The 13,596-nt window shown below is 54.6% G+C and overlaps 1 protein-coding gene across 1 annotated transcript; it reads left to right on the top strand.

Moving 5' to 3' along the window:
- Positions 1-496: 496 nt before the first annotated feature.
- SUMO3 (small ubiquitin like modifier 3) lies at positions 497-13,583 on the top strand. The gene is made up of 4 exons (XM_019017645.3): positions 497-769; positions 4,791-4,919; positions 10,082-10,153; positions 12,159-13,583. The coding sequence occupies exons 1-4, from the start codon at positions 749-751 to the stop codon at positions 12,246-12,248; spliced, it is 312 nt and encodes a 103-aa protein (XP_018873190.1). The 5' UTR covers positions 497-748; the 3' UTR covers positions 12,249-13,583.
- Positions 13,584-13,596: the final 13 nt, after the last annotated feature.

The raw sequence follows: 13,596 nt of genomic DNA, 5'->3' as shown, positions 1-13,596 counted from the left end.
CGCTGACCTGGGGGTGGTTTGACCTCCCAGTGCCTCAGTTTCTTCACACGTAAAACGGGTCTTCTTGAGGACGGGTGTGGAGGGCCCGGGGCAGCCCCGTAGGAGCGTTGGCCAAAGGAGCCCGGCCTGGGGCTGACAGGAAACCGCGGCTGCGGGGAGGCGGGTGGCGCCCCCAATCGTCTAGGGTGCTGGCCCGATCCGCGCGGCCTCCGCGGACGGGACCCCGCGGGCCGCCTTCTCCGCTCTGTCCGCGGCTGCTGAGAGGGAACGTCACCCCCAGCGTCCTCCCTCCTCCGCCCCAGGTCCCTGCGGCCATGGGCGGCGGCCCCGGCCTCACTTCCCGGCGCCCCAGGAACGCGGCCCCCAGGAAAGGAATCGGGGCCCGGGCGACGCGGGGAGGCGGGCAGGGGTCCCCAGGGCCCGGGCCCCCCGTAAACGCTCCTGGCCCGCGCCCCACAGCTCCCTAGGCCGTCCGCGCCCGCCGGGGTCGCGCGGGACCCGCCCCGTGACGCATCTCCAACCGCCCAGAGCCGCGGCCCGGCCTGCGCGCGCCCGACGCCCCGGGGAGCGCGCCTCGTGCACGCGCGCAGCCACGTGACCCCGTGCCGGCCAACGGGTGCGCCGGGATTTGGGGGATAAAGCGCGGCCCCGCGCACAGTTGCGGCGGGAGAGCGGCGGGGCCCAGAGCGTGACTCGCCCGCTCCGCGCTGCTTCCCCCGCGCCGCCTGCCCGCGCCGCTCGCGCAGCCATGTCCGAGGAGAAGCCCAAGGTAAGCGCGGCGACCCCGCCCGCACGCGCGTCTATCGCGGGCGTCCCGGGCGCCTCCGCCGCCGCGCGCCGCTCCTGCGGCCCTAGGAGACGGCGGCGCCCACGGGGACCCGCGCCCAGGCCTGCGGCGCCGCCCGCGCCCCCGCCCCTCCCCCGCTCCCGTCCGGCCGCGCCGATCCCCTCCCCCGCCCGGCGGCGCTCGGCGGCGCGCCCCGCCCCCAGCCCGGCTCCGCCCCGCGTCCCGCCCCCGACAGGCTCCGCCCCTCCCCGCCCTCTAGAGCCCCGCCCCTAAGTGGGCCCGCCCAAGGTGCGCCCTCTCCCCCCCGCGAAGCGCGCTGTGCCGCGAGCTCCGCCCCCTCCGGGCCTGGCCACGCCTCCGCTCCACGCCCGTCTCCTCCCCAGCTGGGAAGGCGCGCGCCTAGCGCCTCCTTGAGCGCCGGGTGTTGGGCGCCGCGCTGCTGCTCCTGCAGAGCGCGGCGCCCTCGGATCCCGCCCCAGCAGTGTCCCCGAAGCGTCTTTGCGTACTCCTCTCCTGAGTCATGGCTGGTTGGGGTCGCCCTCTCCCCCGGCATCGCCCTGGGTGCGGGATCCTGTGTCGAGTGCACGGAGTCGGCTCAGGAACAAGCGTCTGGGGTTACCCCCGAGGGGCGCGCTCTGAGGGGCGCGCTCTGAGGGGCCTGGCCCCTGTGAGCAGCACTGCCGTCCTTCCAGGGCGCCCATCGCGCCCCCGGTATTCACCCACTTCTCCGCATCGCGTCCCGGCCATCGCGTCCCCCAGTGTGCGCCCGCCCCTCTCCTTCGTGTCTCCCCAATCGTGCCTCCAGTGTGCACCCACTCCCACCCATCGCGCCCCGTGTGCACCCACCGCCTCCATCGCGTCCCCCGGTGTGCGCCCACCCCTCCCCATCGCGCCCCCCGGTGTGCGCCCACGCCTCCCTATCACGCCCCCCATGGTGTGTGCCCACTCCTCCCCATCATGCCACCTGGTGTGCGCCCACCCGTCCCCATCATCGCGTCCCTGGTGTGCGCCCACCCCTCCCTATTGCGTCGCCCTCTCCATCACACCCCCAGTGTGTGCTCACCCCTCCCCGTCGCGTCCCCCAGTGTGCGCCCACCCCTATCCATCGCGTCCCGCTTTCCATCACACCCCCAGTGTGCGCCCACCCCTCCCCATCACCCCCTCCACGATGTGCGCCCACCCCTCCCCATCACGCCCCCTATAGTGTGTGCCCACTCCTCCCTATCACGCCCCACGGTGTGCGCCCACTTCTCTGCATTGCGCCTCCCCCGCCATGCGCGCCCACCCCTCCTTATCCAGCCTTGGATGGGCTTTAGTCTCCCCCATTGCCACGCTGGGGTGTGCCTCCCTCCAGTCTCAGTCCTGGGGTATGCACCCTGCATTCAGGTGCACTGGCCATTCCTTCTCGGGAGGGTCTGTAGTCGCGTTCTCCAGTGTTCATAAAAAGAGAACCTTTCCGAAGCCCTTGGTGTGCACTGTCGGCCTCTATGTTACATCCCAGTGGAAGACGACTAGAGCTGAAGGCTCGTGAAGAGGCTGTCTCTGATACTGGCCTGGTCTTGGAGGTGACCACCCTCCCTTTACAGATGAGGGTGGCGGCTCAGTGCCAGACACTGGCGGGAAGTGGGATGGAACCGTCCGGAACCATGGTCGCGGCCTCTATGGAAGTCTGCACTCTGCTTGCTGTGGTCCGACTCCAGGGAAACCTGCCCTATCCAGATGGCATTTGGGGTGACCTTTGCTTTTTACATTTTGACTCCAGTGAAGTCAAAGTTCTCCCACTCTGGGGTTGTTTGAATATTTAAATACTTGTTAAAACTAGGCCAAATATAAATGTCCTTTATGTTTTTGTAGGTGGCTTCCTCTTAATGAAGAGTAAATGTAATAAAATACATATGTTATTAATTTTCTCAGCAGTATTTACACTTAGCTTTGCCATGTGGTCAATCTCAGGCTCCAATTCCGTTGAAAACACTTGTTTAATTCCAGAATGACTGAGTGGCTGCCACCTCACAGGCCCCGCTTCTGGTGGGTCCCCTCTGAGCCCATGTGGGAGCAGCTCTGCCCTCTGGGGCTCTGACGAAGGGGAAGAAGTGGACTCTGGGGCCCGGTGGTGCTGGAAAGAAGAGCTTTTAGGTCAGGCAGGAGAATGGTTCTGACTTCCCTGGATAGCTGAGGTGGAGGATTGACTGTAGCAAACTGAGGCCCATGTTTTTTTAGGGCTTCACTTTTTAACTCACGAGTTCACTTGCTTATTAGGAATTCACCAGGGGTCTGGGACAGATCGTCATTCCTGGTGGCCGTCTGTTTGGAGCAGAGGCACCGTGGCCGGCCCTGTCCTGCCCCAGCCTCTCCCGGGGCTGCAGCCATTCCCCCCGGGGCTGCAGCCATTACCCTGTGGGGGACGTCTGGGCCCTGCATCTGTGCCTTTGAACACACTCATACCTTCCTTCCCTAAAGAAGCCAGTGCATCCTCATGCTTGGGGAAGTGAAGGGGGCTCATGCAGGGGTCCCCACTTCCATCCTGCCTGGAGCTGTTTGCATGCTCTTCCTTCCTAGGCCAGTTGTCCCTGTGCTGGAGGCCACATTCGGGATGTGGAGATGGGGGTGTGCCAGCTCACCACTCAGGCTGCCGCCAAGCCACTGGCATCCCGGGAGTGGGCAGGGGTGTCTGGCCCAAGACTGGAGTCGGGGGGTGTCGCCCCAGGACACGCACCTTCAGGCTCGCAGCTGGAGCCCCTCACTGCCAAGGCCCCTTGCAGGCCACTCTAGCTCCCCTGACAGAGCACCGTACCTCCCCAGGGTCTCCCCAGGGTGCAGACCCCAGGGAACCAAGCATGGGTGCAGTCCCCGGGTTCACCCTCAGGCGAGCCTTCTACATCCCACTCCCTGTATTCAGGCATCGCTGGGACGGTTGTCCCTCTCCCAGCCAGGGAAGGAAAGGAGAAGTGGAGAGAACAGGCATGTGATGTACAGTGCTCCCTGAGGGCAGCAGCTCAGCATGGGGTGAAAGGGTACCAGGACGCCCCAGACTCGACTTTCAGAGTGAGCCGGAGGGCCCTGCCGCATTGCTTCACTCACAAACGACTTTATCCCAGCAGTGCAGGCCGGCAGAGGGGGCCCCACTTTTCTGCTCAGACTGAGCTGCCCCGAAGTTGGCTCCCAGTCTCTTGACGTCAGCTTTTTGCCTCAACTCAAAATGCATTTTCAGGCAACAAGACACCCCGATTGTGCCATTGTTGAGTAGCTTCAAGTATGGCGTGAATTAAAAAACAAAATAGTACCACCTACTGCCGCTCAGATAGGACAGTTTGAAACCAGAAAGTACTTGGAGGTGGCTTCCCTCACATTTGCCGATGTCAGGGCAGCGAGGAGGAGCCTGGCCGCCTGCTGTGGGGAGTGGCCGTCCTCAGTTGGATTCCCGAAATCACCACTTGAATGTCCCGTAGGGTTCCTCTGAGTCACAAATGTTTTCTTCTGTTTTTGGTTTCTTTTACTAGTGCTGTATAGCTGCATGACTTTTGGATATGTGTTTTTACTGGTTTCATAAGAATTTTTTTAAAAAGAGATGGGGTCTTGCTCTGTTGCCCAGGCTGGTCTCAAACTCCTGGGCTTAAGCCATCCTCCCACGTCAACTCCCAAAGTACTGGGATAACAGGTGTGAGCCACCGTGCCCAGCCCACAAGAATAACTTTAAAATAAAGATGGATTTTCTCTTATTTTTCCCTGGACTTATTAAACAGGTTTTTTTCTTCGAATTAACAGTGTCAGAGGACCATAGACTTGCATTGTTTTACACATGGATGCTTAACAAGTGGAAGCTAAAAATAAATTCTGTGTAAAAATAAAACCATCACGAGTGACTCTGAATTGCTGGAGAATTTTAAGAATTAGGTTGGTTTTGATGACTTTAGAAAGCCAACAATTACCTAAAGACTTGCCCTTTCAAGTCGCAGTTATTTTGAGACACAGTTTTGAGGCCAGTCTCTGGTGTCTTCTGCAGGAGGGTGTGAAGACAGAGAATGACCACATCAACCTGAAGGTGGCCGGGCAGGATGGCTCCGTGGTGCAGTTCAAGATCAAGAGGCACACGCCGCTGAGCAAGCTGATGAAGGCCTACTGCGAGAGGCAGGTGCGGCACCTTGCTCCCCGGCAGGGCCTCCCCGTGTGCGCGCTGGTCCTGTGCGTTCCATGCATCCCCAGAGCACGAGCGTCTCGGGGCTGGACCCAGATGTAGCTGCCCGAGGCGCCCTCTTCGTGGATGGGCAGGCGGGGGCTTGTGCTGTAAAATTGGTCCGGGCTGGGCTTGCCCCCCATGGCCTTTTATAAGGTGGAGGGACCCAGAGGCTCGGAGAAGTGTGGCGGGTTTTTCTTCCTGACAGGGCGGCTGCCCAGGGTGCTGTGTTCTCCATGGGGTACTAACATCTGTGAAGTCTGTGATGCTGAAGGCTCTTGGGGGCCCTGCTCAGGTCTGGCCATTCTGGGGCTGCAGGTGGCGTGTGCCCCATGCCGCTGTCACCCTGTCCTCGTGTATGAGCTGGCCTGACCCTGGAGAGACACTGCCCTCATCTGCGGTGTGGTTTTCCATTTTGTTAGGAAAGGCAAGAAAGTGCGTGATTCTTTCCCCTTCTTTCCCAGTTTCAGGATAATGAGCTGCCCCACTGGCAGTGCCCAGCTGGGTGGATGCCTTCTGGCTGCTGTTTGTGACGTGGTGTGTGTGTGTCTGTTGTTCTTGGTAATGCTGTGGCGGACTCACCCTGGGCCAGGGGGTCCCTCTCTAGGCCACTTTTATGGGTTTTGCCCACCAGCTGCTGCCTGGTGTGTTGGGGGCCCGGCCCTGCAGCCAGGTGCCCTTCCCCAGGGAGCCCTGCTTGCCTGAGTGGGACCTAGAGGCTGCTTTTCTTCAGCCGCTTTGAAAATACAGCAACTCGTTGCCCTTTTATTTTACTCTTTTGCCTGTGGATTTGCAGTTAGATTTCCTCCTGTTTCCCTCCCACTTTGGATACCCTACTCATAGGGGCAGTCACTGGCGACTGCCTTGCATTCTTTATTGGCAAGCAGCCCCTGACTTCCTTTCTTCGTGTTTGCTGAGGGCAGATCTTATTTTCACCTGCGAAAGGTGAGACTGAGCTTCCAGACATGCAGGTCCCGGTCTTCCAGCAGAGTGAGTGGCCTGGCGCCGTGTAGGCCCCGTGATCCAGCCTCTGCCTGGTGCTGGACCCTGGCCCTTGTTGGAGTTTGTACTGCCTGGGCTCGTGGCCACTGTGTGTGTGACTTCCCGGGTGCCCATGTTCTCCTCTGCGCTGCGGGATGGCAGGCGTGTGGGGCCGTGTACATGTGGCGGGGGCTCTGCCCTTCCCCCTGCTCTCCCGGAGCTCCCCTCCTGCCCCACCTGCACTGCTGCTTGTGAGGCTGGCTGCTCAGCCGTGGTCCAGGGCCTCCTGTTCAAATCCTTCTAGAAACCTGGGTTCTCTCTTGGGTGTTTCCTGGATTAGTCCTCCTCCCTTTTGTGTTTTGTGGTGGAGCACATCCTCCAGGGTCTTGTCAGAATGGGCACAGAAGGGCAGCGTCTTTGAGACACTGCACGGCTGAACGTGACTTTTGCTTTTATAAACCTTCACACTTCAGTATGTGGCTGCACGTAATATTCTCGGTTGAAACTCTTTTTTTTTCTTTTTTATTTCAGAGGTCAGCCGTGAGAATAGCTCCCAGTGTTAAAAGTGAAAAGTTCAGGCATGGTGGCTTATGCCTGTAATCCCAGCACTTTGGGAGGCTGATGTGGGAGGATCACTTGAGGTCAGGAGTTCAAGACTTGAGGTCAGGAGTTCAGTGCCAAGCCTGGGCAACACAGGGAGACCCTGTCTCTACGAAACATTAAAAAAATTAGCCAGGTGTGGTGGTGCAAGCCTATAGTCCCAGCTACTCAGGAGGCTGAGGTGGGAGGATTGTTTGAACCCAGGAGGTGGAGGCTGCAGGTTGCTGAGGTCATATCACTGCTCCAGCCTGGGTGACAGAGCAAGACCCTGTCTCAAAAAAAAAAAAAAAAAAAAAAAAAAAAAAATGGTGAGAAGTTCAGTGGATTCTGATTCTCTGTGCTTTGTTTGTAACTTGGTTTTTCCCTGGAAGTATCTGGGACCATATTCTGGCATTCCAGTGTTCCCTTATGTGCCTCAGAGGTGGGTGATTTTCTCACTCATGCTGCTGGGTACTTTATGGGTCTGGACGTTTATTTTTATTCAGGAAATATGCCTTATGTTAGTTCTCTGATAATTTGTGTCCTTCTCCAGACTCTGTTCCCTCTTTTTGGAGTTCCTATTCCTCCTGCTGCTCATTGTCCTAGATATTTTAAATTTGATAATTTTTCTCCCATTTTGCTTTGGGCTTTATTGTTGCATTTGGGCTCCTTTCCGGGAGGTCATTTCAACTTTATCTTTCCACTTCCTGTGGACATTCTCATCTCTGTCATGATTTTTAATTTCCAAAAGTTCTTTTTTCTTTCTGTTCTTTGAGTGTTCTCTTTTTCTCAGTAGCAACTTATTTTTTTTGAGACAGGGTCTCACTCTGTCCCCCAAGCTGGAGCGCAGTGGTGTGATCATGGTTCACTGCAGCCTTGAGCCCTGGGGCTCAAGTGATCCTCCCACCTCAGCCTCCCGAATAGGTGGGACTCCAGGTACACGCCACCACGCCTGGCTCATTTTTTTATTTTGTGGAGATGGGGTCTCCTTATGTGGTCCAGGCTGGTCTCGAATTCCTGGGCTCAAGCGATCCTTCTGCCTCGGTCTCCCAAAGTGCTGGGATTACAGGTGTGAGCCACCGCACCCATCCTCAGTAGCAATTGATTGTTTTCTGGAGGTAATATTTTTTACTTCCCATAGAATTTGAATCGTGAGTGTAGGTGTGTGGTGTGTATGTCCGTGTCTTTGTGCATGTGTGTGTATGTGTGGGTCTGTGCATGTGTGGGTGTGTGCATGTGTGTGCATGTGTATGTGTGGGTGTGTGCATGTGTGTGTATGTGTAGGTGTGTGCGTGTGTGTACGTGTGGGTGTATGTGTGGGTGTGTGCATGTGTGTGTATGCAGGTGTGTGCATGTGGGTGTGTTCATGTGTGGGTGTGTGCGTGTGTGTATGGGTATGTGCATGTGTGGGTGTGTGCGTGTCTGTATATGTGGGTGTGTGCATGTGGGTGTGTGCATGTGTGTATATGTGGGTGTGTGCGTGTGTGCGTGTGTGTGCATGTGTGTATGTGGGTGTGTGCGTGTGTGTATGTGTGGGTATGTGTATGTGTGTGCATGTGGGTGTGTGCATGTCTGTTTGCGGGTGTGTGCATGTGTGTGTATGTGCGGGTGTGTGCATGTGTGTATGTGCGGGTGTGTATGGGTGTGTGCATGTGTGTGCATGTGTGGGTGTGTGCATGTGTGTGTATGTGTGGGTGTGTGCATGTGTGTGCCTGTGTTGGGAATGTTCTCCTGCCTCCTTCCTGTCCGTTCTCTGCGCTCCTCCCCTCCTCTCTGGGCTGCTGCACAGTGAGCCTTTCCCTGACTGCTCTCACGCAGGCTGACTTCTGTGCAAGCATGGAGCACCGAGAAGCTGCTGAAAAGCTGTGTACATGGATGGCTGTGCTGCCAGGGCTGTGCATCCACGTGGGGTGATCTGTCTGGATTGCAGGTTCTGGAGGCGCCCAGATGCTCCAGTTTGAGAGTTGAGTCCTCCAGGCTCCGGCCAGCCTCCTGGAGGCACATCTGGAGGGGAGAGGGGGCTTGGCGCACAGTGTTGAGGCCACGTGCTTTCGTGGGCCTGTTTCTGCCCTGCGCCTGGAGCTCCGCACCCACCTTTTCAGAAAGCAGATCTCATGTGTGCTGCCGTGGGAGGCACAGGGTTGTGGGGGTCCTGCATGAGGGGTCTGCATGTGAACTTCCAGGCAGCTGTTCAGAATCAGCTGCCTGCCACAGCTCTGCCTCACAGGTCGGGGCGTGCCCAGTCCCTCCGCCCTAGGATCCTGGTCCAGTGTCCATCAGACCACCAGTGTCCACGCCTCAGTAGCCTCTGGCTCAGCCCAGCATTGACATATCTGCCCATCCCCACTTCCATTTTCTTTGTCCTTCCTGTTTGTGCCTTTTTCATTTACTTCATTTCAATGGGGTTTCAGGAGGGAGCAGAGATGCACCTGTTTCAGTTAAATCAAAACTGCTCGTTGAGGAAATGTTTCTGCCCCTGACCACATTTCTCCATTCCCTCAGGATGCAGAAAGGCTGCGTGCTCTCCTTCCGGCTGCCCTCCTCAAGGCCAAAGTCATGGTGGTAACTGCTCCCCGGCCTCATGCAGCCTTCTTATCTGTCCCTCATTGGCACACAACCTGTTTCTTGCTGAGAAGTTTGTAAAGGGGGGAAGTAGTGGTGCTAGCATTGTAGAAGTTCTACTCGGCTTCTGGAAAGATGGGAGGGATGACCCAGGACAGGTCAGGGCACCAGGACAGAGAAGATTCAGTGTTTGAATTGACCATTCCACACGGCCACTGCACTGAGAAACTTTGATTGAAAAGCTAGCTGCTGGAAGGTTAGTATTCACCCGGCGGCTCATTTACCCTCCCCTGGCACATCACCAATGCTAGTCCAGCTTTTTTCCTGCTCCTCAGAGACCTCCTGGCTGACAGCTGTCTGAGCTAGCATCACTGTGACATGTTACGCTTCCTCACCTGGGTTTCGTATGTAAAGAAAGGGTGGATTTTAGAGGCAGATGAGTTTGGATGTTAGCCTAGGACATCTCTTGTTTTCTGGTGTTTGAAGGAAAGTCAGCTTTGCTTCTGCCATGGACAACTTACCTATCTGCTTTGAAACTGAACTGCCACTGGTTTGGCTTTAAGAAGTTCCCAGTATGCAATGGTGTAACAAAACCCGGGTTGAAAATGAGCCGTTTTAGCTCATCAGAGAGAAGATGGTAGAAGAGTGGGTTCTGAAAGCAGTGGTGTCAGGCACCGCGTGAAAGAGATTGTAGGCCCACTGGTGAGTTTTTAATACCGAGCTGGATCATAAATCTGCATATCAGAATGCTGATACTTGGATTAAAATATTTGGTTTTTGAATTAAGCCGTATCTGGAAATGTTTAATGGCCACTGCTTTTCCTTTCCAGGGCTTGTCAGTGAGACTAATGGCCACTGCTTTTCCTTTCCAGGGCTTGTCAGTGAGACTAATGGCCACTGCTTTTCCTCTCCAGGGCTTGTCAGTGAGACTAATGGCCACTGCTTTTCCTCTCCAGGGCTTGTCAGTGAGACTAATGGCCACTGCTTTTCCTTTCCAGGGCTTGTCAATGAGGCAGATCAGATTCAGGTTCGACGGGCAGCCAATCAATGAAACTGACACTCCAGCACAGGTACGGAGCTGGCTTCGCGTGGTTCCAGGGCGACTTCCGATTTATGCGGGGTAACTGCCATTTGGGATACGCTTATTTGAGAATCGTAGGTGGGAGCGCATACAGAATGCCTTAATGATATTATTAGATTATTTTTCAAATTTTAAATTTAAATTTTCAAATGAGAAAACTGCTTTGCAGACATCATTCTTGCTGTTTGGAGATGGAGCCAAGTGCTGGGCCCGTCCTCACTGTAAGGGAAGCGGGGGTGCAAGGACCACTCAGCGGCCCCTTCCCACTCATTGTCTGGACGCTTGCTGTTGTAGCCCGTGTGCAGCTCGGGCCAGCTGGATTCCTGTGCCCTTTAAGCATCTTGCACAAGTGACGTGGGTGGGCAGAATGTGCCATAACCCCTGATTATCAGTCTGCACAGCTCGTTTCTCTCAGGCACATGCAGACATGAATGAGATTTCATCTATCACGTTGCAGGGCATCATACTGTCGTGTGTCGTGGAAAGAGCTTTGGACTTGGAAACAGACTTTTTTTTTTTTTTGAGATGGAGTCTCGCTTTGTTGCCCAGGCTACAGTGCAGTGGCGCAGTCTCAGCTCACTGTGCAAGCTCCGCCTCCTGGGTTCACGCCATTCTCCTGCCTCAGCCTCCCGAGTAGCTGGGACTATAGGTGCCCGCCACCACTCCCGGCTAATTTTTTTGTATTTTTAGTAGAGACAGGGTTTCACCATGTTAGCCAGGATGGTCTCGATCTCCTGACCTCGTGATCCACCCGCTTCGGCCTCCCAAAGTGCTGGGATTACAGGCATGAGCCAACGCGCCTGGCCGAAACAGACTTTTTTTTTAAACTTGGTTCAAGTTGCAGCTCTTGTCATTTGTCAGCTGATGGCCCTGTGACCAAGCATCACTTCATCTTGTGGAGTCTCAGTTTTGTCTGTCCATAAATGGAACCAATACCTGCTTTTTCTCCCTTTCAAGGTTGTGAGAATCCACTGGAATGTTTTATGTGGAAATATTTTCGCAAAACATTTAAGATTTTAAATATTTAATATTCAGTATTTAATAAATATTGAAAACATCTTTGCAACAAGTATCCATTTCTACCTACTTTAGGAAATCTACACACCGCTGAGATAGTGGCACCTCTGGGAGTGTTCACCAGGGAGAAGCTGCTGAGAGCAGCTGAGCAGGGAGGGCCTCGTGGAGTCTCTGGGGCTTGACTGGGGGTCAGGGGGCAGGCTGTGGACAGGTGGACCGAGAGGCAGAGGGAGCCCTGCCTGGGGGTCTCCCTCCAGCCCATAGCGTTGATGGCAGGGTGAGGGTGGCCGACAGCCCTGATGGGACTCCTTTCCATCTGGGAGCATGACTGCTTCCAGCCTTGCTGAGTCTGTGTAGGAACTGGCAGAAGCTTCCTCTTGCTTAGAGGATGGAAGAAGATCAGGGTGGGTGTTTTGCGCCCACTGTGTCAGGAGGAGAGAAGTGAGCGGGGGTGTTTCACTACCTTGCCTGGGCTTTAAGTGGGGAGGGGCGGGGAGAAGCTGGCAATGGACCCTCACTTGACGGCCCTTCTGTGAGCTGGGGGCTTTGGCTTTCATGGCATGGTCCCCCGCACTTGGTATAAAGCGCAAGGCTCCTGTGGGCCCTAGGGCTCAGTGCTGCTAATCAGATGTTCTTAATTAGAATCTGATTTTGTGTAATTTTCAGTAAGAATTTTAGACATTTCAGTTTATCTTCTAGACTCAGTTTTTCTCTCAGTTAACATTTTAGCTTTGAACCTGCTTTTGTGAGTTTTGTTAGGGGAAGCTTGCTGAACCGTAAGGGCTGTAGTGAGCATACAGCAATGCCTCTTCCATGCGTGCTGAGCTGCAGTGAGGGGATGGACAAGAGCCAAGGTGTGACCAGGTGATGTCGCTAGTGTCAGGGAATACTCATGCCAGTGAGGATCTTCCCACTCTCTGATGAAAACTAACAGGCTCCCCTCTCTCTCACTGTGCCTGTTGTGACAACCATGACAGCTGGAGATGGAGGACGAGGACACCATCGACGTGTTCCAGCAGCAGACAGGAGGTGTGCCGGAGAGCAGCCTGGCAGGGCACAGTTTCTAGAGGGCCCGTCCCCAGCCCGGGCCGTCCATCCTCGCATTGCTGTTGAATGGTGAGCACGTGACCATGCCGACCACAAAGGCATCTATGGAAACTCGAGGACATTCACCACGATGATTTTCCTCTCTTTGATGTACTTCAAGTGCAACTCAAAACTATATCTGCAGGGATGAATCTGTAACTTAAATTGGGCCAATCAGAATTGTTATCTTTGTTCAGGTAAAATGAGTTGCAAGATATTTTGGGTATTTTTGTGTGCTCATTTGTGTTTTTCCCCCCCTCCTACAACATTTTTTTAACCCCAAAATTATAGCCTGAATGTTCGCTTTTAGTCTGGCCAGGGATCTGACTCCTGAGTTGGTTGCCTCTCCCCTGCTCACTCCAGTCACATAGAGAGTTGTGTTTCCCGCAGTGGGAATGCAGCTGTTGGACAGGTATTGGGGGCAAGGTTGGTAGGGAGGACAGACTGTTACTTGCTGTTACAGGCACAGGTGATTAAAATGCTAAATATTGCAAATTTAAGCTTTGTCAGTATATGGAAAAGTTGAAGGGAAAATACTGGAATGCTTCTTCAAAGGTTAAAAAATAACCGAGTCTTTTGGTAATTTGACCCCACATGCTCTCTGGCCCTCAAGCATGTAACCCTCGGGGTCTGAGGCCCAGGACCCACCCCCTTGCCACCCCTCCCACCCCACTCCCTGCTCAGTACCTGGCGTTGGTACACAGGCAAGGATTGGCACAACCAAAATTGGCCTTTTTCTCCCTCTTAATATTGAAGAAATTCCCACATTTCTCATTTGGTAATGGTGTCGTGGCCTCAGATTTCTTCTAGTATTTGCTTCTGATGAATGATTATGGTCTATACATAAAAAAGTAAGACTAAGTATTGCTGAATTTGCAGTTACGTTGTCGTGTATAAGAGCTACTTCCAAGTGTGGTTACAAATGAACCCATGGAATGATAACTTCATGTTCTTCTCGTGGGTTTGTGCCGTGCTGCTTTCCAAATATGTATTGAATTTATGCATTAGTCTGGTGATTTCAGTTCTGTGAAATATTTTGGGATCTATACCAATTAAACATTTTCATAGTTCTGCCTATTGTCCTTCCCTGAGGCTCCATTGCTGCTTGGTGGCCATTCTCTGCCTTTTTATAGTCACCTGAACGATGACCCATCATCTCTTGCTTGCTTGAAATCTTGCTGAAATGTTCTCATTTCCTGTTTGCTGTATGGGCTCGGGTGGGATGTTTGTTGGCTCTGTTGTGTTTATTCACCAATTTGTACATTATTTGTTGTCCTTTACTACTGTAAACAGTAAATATAGTTTGGTATTCTGTCTCTTGGCTTCTAC

This window comes from Gorilla gorilla, chromosome 22 (genome assembly GCF_029281585.2).
Source record: "Gorilla gorilla gorilla isolate KB3781 chromosome 22, NHGRI_mGorGor1-v2.1_pri, whole genome shotgun sequence".
NCBI classification, from domain to species: domain Eukaryota; kingdom Metazoa; phylum Chordata; class Mammalia; order Primates; family Hominidae; genus Gorilla; species Gorilla gorilla.
This window is presented reverse-complemented; position numbering and strand designations above follow the sequence as displayed.

Excerpts from the sequence above, each read along its gene's own strand:
- SUMO3 (XM_019017645.3), top strand. The coding sequence starts at position 749 with ATGTCCGAGGAGAAGCCCAAG. Across the intron at positions 4,920-10,081 it reads AGGCCTACTGCGAGAGGCAG|GGCTTGTCAATGAGGCAGAT; the intron begins GTGCGGCACCTT and ends TTTCCTTTCCAG. Across the intron at positions 10,154-12,158 it reads AAACTGACACTCCAGCACAG|CTGGAGATGGAGGACGAGGA; the intron begins GTACGGAGCTGG and ends CAACCATGACAG.